Source organism: Microtus oregoni, unplaced genomic scaffold, assembly GCF_018167655.1.
Source record: "Microtus oregoni isolate MIOR12 unplaced genomic scaffold, Mior012 000026F_ref0000081, whole genome shotgun sequence".
Taxonomy (NCBI): domain Eukaryota; kingdom Metazoa; phylum Chordata; class Mammalia; order Rodentia; family Cricetidae; genus Microtus; species Microtus oregoni.
The window spans coordinates 30,521,968-30,538,608 of record NW_024543085.1 but is presented as its reverse complement, the minus strand read 5'-3'; the positions used below and the strand labels follow the sequence as shown (position 1 = coordinate 30,538,608).

General features: G+C 38.1%; 1 protein-coding gene across 8 annotated transcripts in view; it reads left to right on the top strand.

Moving 5' to 3' along the window:
• Positions 1–16,641, top strand: part of Cnot4 (CCR4-NOT transcription complex subunit 4) — a 101,340-nt gene that overhangs the window by 38,669 nt on the left and 46,030 nt on the right. For 7 of the 8 annotated variants that reach the window (XM_041675410.1, XM_041675407.1, XM_041675409.1 and 4 more), the window contains exons 2-6: positions 5–269; positions 3,959–4,156; positions 11,954–12,040; positions 12,782–12,883; positions 13,588–13,713. In XM_041675410.1, the coding sequence (XP_041531344.1) occupies positions 96–269; positions 3,959–4,156; positions 11,954–12,040; positions 12,782–12,883; positions 13,588–13,713 (687 nt within the window). In that variant the 5' untranslated portion in view covers positions 5–95. The remainder of the gene's footprint in view (positions 1–4; positions 270–3,958; positions 4,157–11,953; positions 12,041–12,781; positions 12,884–13,587; positions 13,714–16,641) is intronic. The other variant, XM_041675408.1, reaches the window with a different exon arrangement.

The window sequence follows — 16,641 nt, the reverse complement described above, 5'->3', positions numbered from 1 at the left end:
GCAGGTCTTCAGAGTTCTACATTTTAGCTCTCAGTGCTGAATTTCCTTCTCCCTTAAATTATTATAAACTTTGCTGCTGTCTAACAAGCGTGAAGATGTCTCGCAGTCCTGATGCAAAGGAAGACCCTGTGGAATGCCCTCTTTGTATGGAGCCCTTAGAGATAGACGATATTAACTTTTTCCCTTGCACCTGTGGCTACCAGATATGCCGATTTTGTTGGCATCGAATTCGCACTGATGAGAATGGGCTTTGTCCTGCGTGTAGAAAGGTAAGTGCTTCTAAACAACTCTATTTTACTATCTGGACTTTTTACTGTCCAGTATTAACTGTATAGTTTCCCCATAGCTGTGAGTGATTGGCTTTAAAACAAACTATTCAGGTGTAAGTTCCATTTCAAGCCCCTTCCCCTGGAAGTTGCCTCAGTCCAGACTCCACCCCTCAGAAAGCCCACCAAACAATGACCCCTCCCCAGAGATGCTCAAGACCATTCCCACAGGATATTTAACCCCCCTCCTCCCCCCAACAAACAAGTCTTCCACCCAACACAAACATTGTGTGATCTTTAAGGTGTAATGGAGTAGAGAGAGTACACTGGACTGGGAGTCATGGTCAAGTGTTGCCTTTGTTGTGTTAACTAGCAGTGTTGCTTCTGTAAAGTCTTATAATTTCTCTAGCCAAGGAAACGGGACACAGTCTTGGTGCTTTCTTATTAAGAAGATTCATAAAGAACCATTGAGTTTGGATAATAATATGGAACTTGAAAAACATGTTCTGTATTAATATGTGGGGTGATTCACACTAGTTTTCTAGTACTAAATAGGAAAGTAGTTCACCAGAGTTAGAAAGCAGAGAGGGGCATTTAGACACTCAGCCTACCTCTTTCTTACCTTTCCATTCAGTTGTGCAACCCAGTCCATGGAATGATGCCAGTCACATTAGTGTGGGGTATTTCCCCCTCCACTAGTCCTATCTGGATACAGACTTTGAGACATGCCCAGAGGTGTGTGTGTGTGTCTAGATGATTTTAAATTCAGTCAGATTGACAATGAAAATTAACCATCACATCTTTCTGGGATCTTTATACTCAGTTTTAAGTGACTGCCATCCATTTGTTATTATTAGTAGTACTGATAACTGAGTCTTTAGTACTTATTTATGCAGGTCATATTTTAATCACTTTTAACTGTCTTAACTCCCACAGAACTTCTAGTTAAATGTGCTTCTCATTTTACAGTTGAGAAGGCTGGGGCTAATGATCATATAGTTTTGGAGCAGCTTGGCTAGAATTCAAAGCCTGGCCCTCTGATTCCATATTTTTGGTCCACCAGTGACCCTGATGTTAGCTGTTGGAGTGAAGATACTATAATCCTGAGATGGAAAAGAAAAAGACATACAACAGAGAGATTGCTGGTATTTTTTGAGGACACAATGATAAATCTTTACATCATATTTTAGGATTTTTTTTGTACTTCATACATAAGGATACTGAGGCTTAGAAACCAATTTGTTTATGGGCACATGACTAGATAATGTTAAAACTAAATTTGAACTCTTGATCCAAAGTCTAAATATTTATGCTCATCTTTCTTCCTCTTAGACTAGGAATGTATTTAAGACGATCAATCAAAAAGGATGTGGTCTAAGGACGTGGCTCAGTAGGTCAAGTACTTACTGTGCACTCCTGAAGACTAGAGTTCGATCCTGAGCATCCATGTAAAGTCAGGCATGTTTCTATGACCCCAGCACCTGTGGAATAGGGAAGGATCCCTAGAGCTTGCTGGCCTGCTAACGTAGCCATCTGTGGACTTCAGATTCAGTGAGAAAGTCTGAAAAAAATGAGGTAGAGACTTCCACATGTACACCCAAACCAGCACATACACTCAAACAAGCATATAAACTTAATATTTTAGCACATAGTGGGATTTCCTTAAGATATTTGTTGATTATAATATATAAAATCCATATTTTGTTGATAGAACTACCAGGAAATTCTTTGATTTTTTTAATGTATTTAACATAATTTCTTTATTGAATCTTTGGGAATTTCATATCATACATCCCAATTCCATTCACCTCCCAGTCCTTCCATATCTTCCCCTTTCCCCAGCAACAGCTCTCAAACAGATATGAAAAAAACAAATCAAACAAAAACAAAAAGCAAACAAAAAGAAAAACAAAAGAGCCAAAATAACAAAAACCCTCTCTGCTCTTCCATCTCTCCTGACTCTCCAACGCATCTTCCTGGTAACACTGGGAGCCATGGTGTGTCACACAGTACACCCTTTTGTCCAATCAGCTTTACTAGCAAATACTCATTGCAGGAGTCACTGGTTCAAGGCCTCTGGTTTCTGGTACACCATCATCACTGGATCCTCTCTGGAACTCCTCTTAGATGTCTCGTGGCTACCCCATTTTGGAGATCCTGCGGGTTTTATTCCACAGGACCAGTCCCTTCATGAGCTCCAGAAGGTCCAAGATGTGGTGGATGTTAGGGTGGGCCAATTCAAGGGCCAGCTGTTTGCCTGGGGAGTAGTTGAGCTGGTCAGTCTAGGTCGCTGAAGCTACCCCCCTCAGTTGAAGGGCAGATTCAGCCCTCCCTATACCCATGCAATCAGTTTTAGCTCTCTCTTACCTGTGGTGAGGGATAGGACCATCTTTCTCAAGTGTGTGTGTGGTGGGAGAGGGCAGTTCTCTTGCTGTGGGGTCCAGTGAGGGTCAGAGCCAAATGTCCTAGGCCTGGTTCAGCATGGCTCTTTGATTCCATCACACATGGTACCCATTATCCCCTGAGACTACTTGGGCAACAGATATCAACAGAAACCCCAGCTGCAGCAGGACCATAGACCCAGCCTGGATAACATCCTGGCTCCGGATGGGAGTATAGGCCCTCAGGATGGTTCTGGTGGCGGCATGGCCCTCAGACATGACCAAGGTAATAGGTTAGGACCCTAGCCTCCAGCTTTTGTGTAATCTTTGGTGGCAACACAGACCCTGGCTGCTGTGAGACCGCAGACCCAGAAAAGGTCTTAGACATGGTCCTCGGGAGCAGCAGGTCTGGATGTCACCATTACCCCAGGTGACAGTGCAGGCTACTCAGAGCAGCACAGCCCCAGTGACATTAACTTGACCTCAATTCTTGGGCATTCACATGGTCTTTGATGGTAACAGAAACCTTGGACATTAACACAGACCCTAACTGCAGTAGGGCCAATGACCCAGACATGGCCCCCAGCTGCAGCTTTGACCCCAATGTCACCCTGTCATTGGGTAGCAGCACATACCACTTCAATCTGCTTGACCCTGGCTCCAAGCATGTCCGTTAACTACCAATGTAATCTTTGGTGGCTAACCTGACCCTGGGCATCCACATGACCCTTGTGGCAATATGAACTTAAGCACAGATTCTGGTTGCAATAGGACCATGGACCCAGACATGGTCACTGGTAGCAACCTGGGTGCGGAAGTCACCATGACCCTAGTTGGCTGTGTGATCCATTCAGATTGGCATGATCCTGGTAGTATTGTGGCTCTCAGACACCCACAGAGCCCAAGGTGGTGGCTCAGATTCCAGAAATCCACATGACCCTTATGACAACAGGAGCTATGAACATCAGCACAAGCCCTGGCTGCTATAGCACCAGGGCCTTCAGCAGCAACCTGAGCCTGGATCTTCGTTGCTTTTTACACAGTGTTTTAGAAGCACTGTGTGCAAGGTATAATACCAAGATTGATTGGGTTGATTTTTGTCATTTTGACATTTGTGCTAAAAGTGATCTCTGCTAAGCTTTAAAAAAATGTTTTATAGCTTTTAACTTTTATTTAATAAAAATATTGGAAAGCAGTTGAAACAGTCAGAAGACACTATCTGTCTTACACCTGCTGCTCAGAATTGGATATTTGTCATTTCTGCAGTTTTTCTATTTAATGCTAACTTTATCTTGTTTACTATACTTATAGCCATATCCAGAAGACCCAGCAGTTTATAAACCACTCTCACAGGAAGAATTGCAAAGGATAAAGAATGAGAAAAAACAGAAACAAAATGAGAGAAAACAAAAAATTTCAGAAAATCGAAAACATTTGGCTAGTGTACGTGTGGTACAAAAAAACCTCGTCTTTGTTGTAGGTCTGTCTCAGCGCCTAGCAGACCCAGAAGTAAGTCCTCTCTGCTTTCATTGTCAGCATGAAAGTAATTGATACTGATAAACTGGAAGATTCCTCTGAAAATAATAAGTCTTGGGAGAAAGTATGAATAATAATAATTTTTAATAATGGTTAAGAACCTGTGGCAAATTGTAATCTTAGGCATGCCTTCATCTTTCTGGGCTTCAGTTTCTATTGAGAAACTAAGGGCTTGAACTAAAAGTCCCTTTTAGTGCTTGTGAAAATAATGTTCCAGTTGTCCTTAGTGTTAACAGGAGTTGTGAGTACTGGTTTTTTTTTCTTTTCTTTTTTTTCTTTCCTTTTTCTGTAGCTGTGTGGATCAAGTAATTGGAGACAGTTACTTGAACCTATTAAGTAATCTTAATGAGCTACCCAAGTAGTCATGTGTCTGCCACAGTGAATGCATAGAGGTCAGATGCATTCTTACCTTCTGCAAGGTTCTGCGGCTCTAACTCAGGTCCTCAGCCCCAACAGTGAGTGTCTTTACCAGCTGAACCATCGCTGAGCCATCTTGGTGCTCCCCAAGTAGTAGCTCTTGTTCGTTCAGAACTGTTGTAGTTTATCATCATTCCTTTACTTTGTCATTCTAAACCAGTTTTATGGAAAGGAGAATTTGACAAAGTTAAAGACCAAGTTTTTTGTGGTTTAATTCTCTAATTGATGTCTCTTTTCTCCTCCTTCAATTAGTCTTTTCAAAGTTTCTCTAATCTCATACATTCTTGCGGGCTTTGGATATACATCTGCTAATTTTTAATCTCCACTATACCATGAGGTGCCAGCAAGATTATTGGGAAGGAAAATTAAAGCTCAGTATCAGCTAGAATGTTTGCATCAGTAGGAAAGTGCTAACTCTGGATAGTCTTCCAAGAAAAGTTCTTGAAATCGGTTGGAGGTACTGTTCCTCATAGTGCTGGAGATTAGCTCTGTAGTGGAACACTCACTTGTCTGTTGCTGACAGCTTTTTCTAACTGTGGCAAATACCTAGGGAAAAACACAAAACAAGATTTATTTTGATGCATAGTTTCTGACTGAGATTTCCTTTAGCTGGCTCTTGCTTTGGGCCTAAGGTGAGATAGATTATCCTGCTAGCAACTGAATGTGAAAGAAAATGCTGCTCATCCCATGCAGCCAAAGGCAGACAGACAGACAGAATAAGAACTGGGAACAAGATACCTTTCAGAGGCATACCTCAGTGACCCACTTCATCTGCATTGGCCCCACTTTTTATAGTTTCTACCACCTCCCAGTAGTCCATTCAGGTATGAATCCATTAGCAAATTGATCATTGATTAGGACAAAGCTTTCATATCTACTAGCTACAGACCAAGCCTTCAGTATATGATCATTTTGGCAGGAGATGGGGAGGGAGGTAGGGGTTAACTTTATATCTAACCATAACTGAACCTGCTGGCTTTTTTTGTAAAGCCTAAATATTTACCAATTGATGAGTTTATATTAAGACCTTAAAATTTCTTCAGATCAATAGAGGAGAATCTCAGGAAGAACCTATCATGAGTATTAAAATTGATACAACTCAAGAATTACTAAGATCTGGGTCAGTAAGATGGCTCAGTGACCTGAGTTCAGTCCCTGAATCGCATGTAATTTAGGGAGAAGGAGAGTGGTAACTCTACAAAGCTGTCTCCTGACCTCAACATATGTGTGCCATGGTACATGTATACTCCCCCATCCTGCCCTCTACAGCCGCTACACACAAAAATTACTAGGAATCTAGGTCCAGGGAACTTGGCAATACTGTTTACATCTCATTCTGGAGACCTATTTCTTTGCAGAGGTGTTGGTAAGAATTCATACCTGTGGTCTAAACATTGAGGATGGTAAAACAAGAAGACCATGAGTTTGTGACCATCCTGGCTATTTAATGAGTGTTGGGCCATCCTGAGCTGCAGAAGGAAGGTCCTGTCACAAAATAACAAAGAAAAGATTTCAAGCAAACAAAGGACTTCAGTAAGAAATATTGAAGAAATATTAAGACCTACAACTCATCTTCAGCAGTTGTTTCTTCCATCTTGTTTGTAAGCTTTCATTTTTTGCTTTCCTGAGGCAGACATACTCCCACCTCATTTGTGACCACTTCTCTTGAACAGGACTAAACCTTTGCCCGAATCTGTTTTTGTCTCTTTCAGCTCTGCCTTTAAAACAACGTTTTATTCTCCCTCTCTCCCTCCCTCCTTCCTACCCGTGTGTGTGTGTACCCTCACACTCATGATCTGGAGGTTAGAGGATAACTTTAGCAAGTTGGTTCTTTTCTTTGACCTTTGTTTTATGTGGGCTCTGGGGTTAGCAAGAGCTTTAACCTGCTGAGCTTACCTCTCTGGCTTCTGTCTTTTTGTTACTTTTTGCTAATCTTAGAGCTTACTTTTGTCTTTCTGAAATTGCTATTTCAGTAACTTGCTGGGACTTTGATCTTGATTTTAGAGCTTTTGGGTGTGAATTTATCTTTTGTTTTATAGATCTTTAGTTTAGCCAGCTCTCACAATGTGGAGCAACATTTAGAAGTGGATTGATTATCAAGTGTATTCTTTCATTAGTAAGTAGAAAAGAATCTTAGAAGCTATGGTAATTTGATGATGATTAAGAGGTAAATTTTTATATATATCTATGTGTGTATTATATATGTATATGTATTATATATATTAAAGTCCTAAAAATGTAGTTTTAAAATAACTTTTGTATGTCAGAAAAACTTATATCAAGATCAGTTATCAAGTGTATTCCTTTATTAGAAGAAAAAAATTTCAGAAGCTATGGTAATTTGATTAAGAGATAATTATATCTTAAAAGTTATAAGATATCAAGTTTGTGGAGATAATCGTTCTTATTAAAATTTGAATTTTATGGATGCTGTGTTTGTTACTGAAGGTAAATTAGGTAGCAAGCCAGACATAGACTGCTCCTAGCAAATTTATAGGTTAGAGAAGACAGAATTGAAGTGCTCACACATTCCTGAGCATTTATAAAAGAGAAGTAGGGGACTGAAGAGATGGTTCAGCATTTCAGAGCATTTAGTGTTCTTGCAGAGGTTCTGGGTTTGGTTCTGAGCACCTACAGGTGGCTCACAATCATCCTTTAACTCCAGTTCCAGCAAATCTAACATTCTCTTCTGACTTCTGAGGGTATTACATGAACATGGTGAGTGTGTGTATATATGCACTTAAAAACCTCCCCAAGAAAAAAATGATAAAGTTCTGCTTTGAGAATTAATAGTATTAGCTGTGCAGCAGTAAGATTAGGTCGTGTCCTTGGTATGTGGTAGCTCCAAAGAGCATTGAGGAATGTGGCTACTAAAGCACAGCTATTTCATTTTATAAATGAGAAACTGAGGCAAAGCAGTTTGAATGACTTGTTTATTGATAGAGCTTCTCCTATTCTGGTGTATTCTGTGGTGATGATTGCTTTGTTAGTCCATTCATTATCCACTAAGCAGCCTTTGAGTGCCACGTTTTTGTTTTTCTTAGTGGTGTCCATGAATGCTTGACTATGTTTCAAAAAATGCCTCTGTTTATCAGTAGTTTAGGTAAAAATCTATAGTGTTCATGTTAATATGTAATGTTTAAATTCTTTGAATTTCCTTTGCCATAACAGCCTATTTTATATCAACCATTGGTTATTCACTAACACTTAGAAGCCTACCAGTATTATTGATGTACACATTCAAATTTTGCTTCTCATTTTGAGACCTTCTGTTGCCCATACTGGCCTTGAGGTCCTGAAAATCCCTCTGCCTCAGGCTTCTGTTATGAGCTACCACACCTAGATTTTTATGTAATTCTTTTCACTTAATGCTAACACAATTCATTTTTTCATTTAAAACCCATTGAGTACCTAAATCATGCCAGCTGTGTGTAACACACTGAACATATACAATATATAAAACAACACCTGTTTATTTGCAGAGGTAACAGTCTTGTGTGAGGAGCACTGTGTTGCACATTAGGACAGTAGCAGACTGTTGCAGGGTATGCTTGTCTTTGCTATCTTTGGGCTAAAGTGTTTTCCTAATCAGGGAATGTCCAAGGGTTTCTAAAGAGAAACCTCTTCATGCAATCTGATTTCTTTGTCTGGAAGGTTAGAATTCAATGGTGAGAAAAGTGGTTGGGGCAAGTTGAGTGGCATATAATTTTGAAAGGTTTGCCAACAATTCTGAGGAGTTTGTATTTTATCCTAAAAGCAATAGAAAGCTGTTGAGTGTTCTCAAGAATAGAATGATGTGCTTGATCTCTGCTCTGGAAATACCATTCTGGCTATCATATGGGCATGTCAATTGTAATTTTATACCTATCGTATTTTTTGTCATGAAGGTGTTAATGCCCAAATGTTTACCAGAAACTATTTCCATAAATCAGATATTCAACTCTTCAACTCTAAAAGTGGTTCATTGATTACTTTTAACAATCTAATACTATATAATGTGTCTTCCTTTTTTGTTTTGTTTTGTTTTGTTAGATCACATTCATTTGTATTTTACTATGAATTTTTGTGTGATCTAGAGTACTTGAATCAGAATATTTTGGGGAAAGACCTGTATCAATAATTTGCCAAAACCCCCAAATTACTTCCAATGTACAACCAGAATCCAGAATCACTGCTCTTAAATGAAACATTATCTATTTCCCTCCCTCCCTCCCTCCCTCCCTCCCTCCCTCTTCCTCCTCCTTTTTGTTGGTTTCTCTGTGTAGTCCTGTCGCGCTTTGTAGACTAACCTCAAACTCCTAGAGATCTTCCTGTCTCTGCCTCCTAAGTGCTGGAATTAAAGGCATGCGCCGCCACCACCTGGCTACCTATCTTTTTCTTAATGACTTACTTTCACCAGACCAGTCAACAGCATTTAGCACACAGGTGCTATTACTTTCTAAATAATGGTTCCCTGAGTTCGCCCTTGCCTTTACTTCTATAAGCCTGTACTCTACCCCATTGCCAAACAGATTGTATCCTTCATTTTTCTTACAATATTCTTCAGCTTTTATTAATATAAGGGCCTGCATACTACATGACCTTATCGCAAACTACCTCTCTGGCCATATATGCCACTGTTTTTCTGTTGGGTTAGTCTAAGCTCTTGTTCTCTTCTGTGCCCTAACTCCTCTTGTATCAGGTGGGATGCCTGTATTCCAGTTTCGAGGAGACAGCATAGGTTTCCCAGAAGTGAAAAAACCTCCATAGCATATAACACCTTTTTTTTGTTTGTTCTGTTAACTCTGTAGACCAGGCTGACCTTGAACTTTGAGATGTACCTGCCTCTGCCTCTCAAGTGCTGCCACTACCACACCTGTCATATGTAATGCCTTCAAAAGACAAGGATGAAGAAGTGTACATATGAATAGGATACTTAGATAAAAAACTAAAAGTATGAACAAAATCCCAAAAGGACATTTCACTTTCCTTGAAAAGACTTATGAACAGGAACAATTCAGTGTTTCAAATATCACTAATACAATTAAAAATAAATTCTTGATGGTGTAAACTCTCTCTGTATAATTCAGAATATATATCAAGGAAAACAGTGATGAAAAGACCTTTTTTGCATGTCAGTGCTTGGGCACAGCTACTGTAGAACCTACCTACCTGTGTTCTTTGCCATTTTAAGCCAGAAGCATTATTATTACTTTGGAGTTTACAATCTCAAGTCTTACGTCTGTCTTAGACCTATTGAATATGAATTTCTTTTTTAACTTGTCTCTCAAATGGTTTTACATTAATATTCAGTTTCTATTGGAATAGTGTTTTTATACTACAAAATAACCTTTCATCTAATTTGTAGAATCACTAAATATAGCAGTTAATAATGTAGATTATTACAGGTAGTGTAACATAAAGGCCGGCTTGCTTGGGTTTCTCTCCTGCCTGGTACCCCACAGCTGGCAAGCCCCAAAGATAATCACACAGAGATCTCTATAAGTTATAAAGCTGATTGGCCCATTAGGTCAGGCTACTTATTAGCTCTTGTAGCTTATATTAACCCATTATTCTGATCTATGTTAGCCATGTGTCTCAGTACCTTTTTCAGTGGGGCAGATCACATCCTGCTGCTTTGGTGGTCTGGGCAGGAGTGGGAGGAATCAACGTCCTCCTTCCTATAATTCTCTTGTTCTCATTGCATCATTTCTACTTCCTGTCTGGTTTTCCCACCTAAACTCCCTTCCTGGCCAATCAGAGTTTATTTAAAACACGATTAACAGAATACAGACAATTCTCCCGCACCAAGGTAGTATATGTATTGGCAATGTTGTGCCATGTAATGATGTGATTTCTGCAAAAGAACTAGTAAATTTCAAAGTATGTATACTCTTTCCTTAATTACATATCATCTGTAAATTAAATTTTTGTTATAACTGAGAAAATACTTTATATATAATTTGAAAATTCTAACTTCCCTTAATTATAAACAGTCCTCATAGTTATATTTATATGTTGTAGGATGTTCAGAGGTCTAGAGGACCACTGTTGGGCAGGGCTAGAACCATGGAAGAATCCCTGGTTTCCTTCCTTTGAATGCTTGGAGTGTTCCCCCAGTTAAAACTTCCGCTGATCTCTAAAGTGCTCCCCCAGTGCTTTCTTCATTGAGCTGCTACTATAGGCCTACTTATGATCAGAGGTGCTGCTGGACAGCAGCTGTGTGCTGCCAGCCTTGGGAGCCTGGTAGCTGAATTCTAGCTGGAATATTGAATGCCATTTCAGATTCTACAGACTAGAAGAAAACTCCCTTTCAAATGACTTCCTTCTCCGTCTTTAAGCCCTGAAACATTCTGAGCACGAGATTTCGTTTCATTAGCTACCATTGTTGTTTTGTCAGTTAAGGGTCTGGGTAGGAAAAAAAGTGGAAAACCATTGTAGTCACCTTTTAATCTTTTAATCCATTAAAACTGGCTGTAGAAAATCTTTTATTATAAACAGTCAAAATGTAGTGAGATTAAGTTGAAAACTGGTAAGAATTAATGGCACAACATAGACTGTTCATTGGGCAAGAGGTTACTGTCTGTAATTTTTAGGAGAAGAACAAAATTTAATGTTGAGATAGTTTTAAGTCATGGGAGAGATTTTGTATTAATCAAGGTTATGGAAGTTTGTAAGAAAATCTAAAGGAGCACTGTAGTAATGACAGAGTAACAGGTGAGAGAGAGGCAAGGACAAGAAAACACAAGAAGTGACTAAGGCACTGGAGGAAGAATGTAAATGGATTTTCCCGATGTAACTTAGCAGCGGAGATTGAGGACATAGTAATCCATGAGACAATACAAAATAATGAGTTTACTAACATAGGAAATTATACACAAACTGTATAATAAATCATAAAGCATAGAAGGTTGAGGGGATGCTATTAATATATTTGGAATTTATAACCAATGACTTAGTATAATATACAATAGGTTTATGAGACATAAATATCATTACTTATGTCTGTTCTTTATCTCTCTGTTCTTGTATGTAACTTTGATCATTGTTTTGATCATTACTGCTTCATGAAAATCATTTATTAGTGATAATACAGTTGAATTCTGTGAAGGTAAGATCCCATAGATAATTGATTAGAACATAGGAATGCCAAACAATTCTTAAGTCTCAGTTCAAAAAAAGAATAGCTCTTAGACTCTTAAAATATACTGTGAGTTAGGTGCATAAATGCACTTAGGAGGTAGTTACATTAATTAGAAACTTAAAAAATTACCAGTGTGCTTTTCACTTACAAGGGATGGTGAATGTCCCCATTATAAGGATAAAAATGATTAAACGGGGACAGTTTATGCCTTATTTCTTCTTCTTTTATAGGTTTTAAAACGACCAGAGTATTTTGGGAAGTTTGGTAAAATACATAAAGTTGTCATCAATAATAGCACATCATATGCAGGCTCACAGGTAATTCATTATAGGGATTTTTGCCTTTCCTCCCTATGGTCTGGGCTTGTCCTGGGCTGTCAGAAGGAAAATTTGCTTTCTGTAGTCAGAAGGCTTAAGGGTCAAAGGAGTTATATATACAGTGCAGTGACTTCTGTTGGTGGGCTGGGGGAATTTTTTTGTTCATTCAATCCCTCAGGACTTAGAGCGAATGGCTTGATGGAATAAGAAGGAAATAGAAAACAAAAGTTTATTGAAGGGATTAAGGGGTGGGGGTGGTTACCAGGCAACCTGATAATTAGATAATGATTTATAATCTATTAATTTTAGATATTGAAAACTTAATAGAGCAGCTTTGTCCAACTGGCATTAGTTAACAACTTGTACAGATCGCGTTTATTATTGAGAGCATTTACTTTCATACAGTGTCTTTAAATCTGACCTTTTAAATTTTTTTGTAACTTTGATGAGCCTGTCAAGTTACTTTTCAAAAATGAGGGGTGTGGGGAGGAAAAATACTATTTTATTTATGTATGTTATAATCCACTTATAGTCAGGTAAAATTTAAGTATGAGTGCTTTTAAATAAACTAATTAAAGGACCAGCATTATATCAAAACTATTCTAATTAATGCCATTATTATTAATAGTGTCAGTAGTAAAATAAAAACCTTTAGAATTCTTAGGCAGGTTGCAAAAGAATTTTATTTTTCAGTATTAATTTGAAACTAATAACAGTGGGATGGGATGTGCTTTGCTTTAGGGTCCGAGTGCCAGTGCTTATGTAACCTATATCCGGTCAGAAGATGCTCTCAGAGCAATACAGTGTGTCAACAATGTGGTAGTAGACGGCAGGACACTTAAGGTAATATGTTTCTGTTGGTTATTTTCTGTCTTTTAAGAGGAAGGGGTAATATTAAAAAGTAGAGGAGTACCTGATATTTAAGCAGTAACTTTGAAGGCATTTAATTTAAAGATTGTCTTTTTGCTTTCTGTACCAACCTGTTATACACAAATTATTTAGTATTGAGCAGTGCTCTGTTTTATTTTATTTACTGGGTAGAAATACACATTATTTAGGAATAATACTTTAAGATTTCGATTCATGTTTTTCTTATTTTATGAAAATAGAACTATTCTCCTCAGAAACAGGTAATAGTTGTGATTTGTTGTTACTAAATACCTGATCTTTGGTTTATGTTTGGGCAAATAGTCCCACCAGTGCAAATGAAAAAAGGATGGCATCGTTAGAAAGAGGAATTTCCATTCTTCTGTACCAAGCTACTTAATAAACACGGAACAGACTTTTCTCTGCCCTGATTCCTAGAGAAAAAGGTCTGAATTTGCCAGTTCTGGAAAGCATTCACTTAGATTTTCTCTATGTCATCTAAGTGATGTCTACATGAAGTCCACCAGTAATAGTTCAGCTCCATAGTCTTCTCAGTCATGTTTTGTTCTGTCTGTGTCTCATTTTAGGTGAAGTAATAACATTAGTGATGGAAATTGATATTGTGGTATCAGTTCATAATTTTGAGTGTGCTTTCCCCTGCTCTGCTTTTCTTCCTACAGGCATCTCTAGGGACAACAAAATACTGCAGTTACTTCTTAAAGAATATGCAGTGCCCAAAGCCTGACTGCATGTATCTGCATGAATTGGGAGATGAGGCAGCCAGCTTCACAAAAGAGGAAATGCAGGTAGTAAAACTCATGTGAATTACCAATTTAGTATGAAAGGAATTGCTTTTAAAGTTAAAATTATGGGTGAGCACTAAGATTTGAGTTTTTTAAAAGGTGGTATTACTTTAAAGTAGCATTTCTAAAGTATTTCTTAAAATGTCTCTTATGCAGACATGGTTACAATAAAAATGAGTCTGTGGTCAGCTAAGTCAGAAAGTGACGTTAGTATATCAGCATATGTTCTAGAGGTTTTAATTAATGTGCTAGCGTATATTGAAACGGGAGCCTAGCTGGCCGCAGGAAACACGTAAGGAGAGTGTCAGCAATAAGAAAGCCAAGGAGTTACAGTAATTATTAGTTGGGTTTTGTCACTGTTGCTTTTGTTTGTTTTGGTTCAACCTCTGCTCTTTATAGAATATTCTAGAAAATGTCCAATGATGCTGATACCATTTTTAAGCAGTGACTCTCCTTTCAAAGTGTCCACAGAGTAGTCAGTGTCCTATAAAAGGTGACTTGAAGGCTTGATATCCTATCTTCTTTTTTACCTTTCCTCTTCTCCTGTCTCCTTTCAATTTGTAGTATAAACATGCTTTTACAAGTAAAAATGTTGACCATACGGCCTATTAAAATGAGGATTATACCAAAGCACAATGCTGCAGTTCCCTTTTGTAGATGAGGACTTCAGATTGTTGCTGTGGACTTTTGCAGGAATACTTCTCATTTAGAAGGTGGGGGGCATTCATTGCTACTTTTTATTCCAGGTCAAACTAGAAAACATATGAGCTCCTTTAAAGGCAGATTGTATACAGCATGAAGTTTTGTCTCTTTTTGACTTGGAGTAAATGCAGATTAAGTCCCATTATATTAAACATCTTGGTGACTTTTTACAGCATTGTCTTTGAAATTAAAAAAAAACAACAGTGTTTAAAATAATGATATTCAGACAATTAGACAAAATACATATTTTTTCAGTTAGTATTTTAAAAGATTTTGTTTATTGTTTATGAGTGATTTTTTTTTAAAATGAAACTTTGTCTTTTGAGTGTGTGCGCATGGGTGTGTGGAAAACAAAGGTACACATAACATGTTTTTTTGGATGGCTCTCCACCTTAATTTTTGAGTCAGGGTCTATTTGGTTGATCTGAGACTGGCTAATCAGTTATCCTACTGTCTTCTCCATATACACTCTGTTTTGTTCAGGCACGAGCATGCACACACGGTCCCTTACTCACGTCCTTGTGCTTGTACAGCAGCGCTCTGCCCATTGAGTCATCGCCCGAGCGCCTGGATCAACCTTCTGGGATGAAAACTAGATGAAACATTTCAAACTGTATTTTAAGTAGTGTCTGTATACCCAACACTCACATGCTATTACAGTGAAAATTTGTCTAAGGATTTCCAAGTCTATCTTATATTTTTCTTATCTTACAACTTACTATCCTGGGTTTAAAATTATTTGATAGTTTTTATTCTGAAATATTTCTCAGTATGGAAAGAAAATTTGAGAAAGTGATATCATGACAAAATCCAAAAGCCATCTTTGTTACTATATAACTCAAAATTGAGTAACCAGCTTGTGTATCAGAGTAGGGAGCAGTGCTGTGTGTGCTGTACATGATACAGCTGTTTGTACTAAGTTAGATGATACCACCCTTACTTCATATTTTGATTTTATTTTATTCTGTTGCATTTTCATTTTGCCACAGTATGTACTTAAATCACAGTCTTAAAATAGTTGGTATTCCCATTGGTAAGTGAAATGTCCTTTTATTCAAGACACATATAGGTGGTTAAATGCTGCTCAGAAGTTTTTTTCATTGCCATTTATTTTGTTTATTGTTTGCTTCTACAGTGATCCTTGCCTGGTTTCTCCTGTACCATTTGTGACATTGCCTTCTGATAGAAAGCTATCCCAAAATACAAGAAAGGAGTGTTTTCTTGAATATACAGTGGGTACCAGCAAGGTCTTCCATAAAGACCAGTCTAGTAAAGTATTTTAGGATTCCTAGGCTGTGCAGCATCTGTCACTGTGCTCCACTATCCCTGCTGTACGACTTCACTCTGACTTTGTAGCAAGACAGCATGTAGACCGTAAATAAATGAGTAGTGAGACTGTGTCCCAGCAAAGCATTTTGACAAAAGGAACTGTCTGCAAACTATTTATTCCTGGTTTAGAAGTTTAAGACATTAATTTTTATTTTGTTTTGGGTAGGGAGAAAGTAGCAAATAAAAACAAATTAATGACATTTTTACCTGGTGTTAAGATAAAGAAAAACGTAAGAAAACTGTGAATTCATTGTGCTGTTAATCTCTAAATAAAAGCAGAAATCTATTGATAAATTTTGTTTAATCATCAAATGTTCTGGTTTTCTTTTCTTCAAACAACATAACCAAAAGCAATTTATGGGAGAAAAGGGGATTATTTTAGCTCACACATTGTTGATCTTTGAGGGAAGTCTGGGCAAGAACTTAGATGCTGCTTACTTTCCTACTGATGTGTTTATATACAGCCAGTTTTCTTTTATAGCCCAGGAATGGTGTCCACAGTGGGCTGGGCCAGGCTCTCCTACATCTATTAACCCTCAAGATAATCCCCAGCACACATGCCCACAGGCTACTGATCTGGGCAATTCCTTAGTTGGTATTCCTCTAGGTGATTCTCAGTTGTATTCAGCTGACAGGTAAAGCTAACTAAGTAGTGACCTATTAGAGGACTTAGTTTTATGAAAGAAACTGCAGGTAGTTTAAAATTTTTATTGTATTTATTCATTTGTATGTATGTATGTGTGTGTACATGTGCATATATGTGTGCACATGCACACATACCACAGCACATATGTAGAAGTCAGAGGATAGCTTGTGGGGTTCATTCTCTCCTACTATATGTGTTTTCCAGGAATCATACTCAGGTTGCATTGCTTGCCAGCAAATGCCTTTACCCACTGA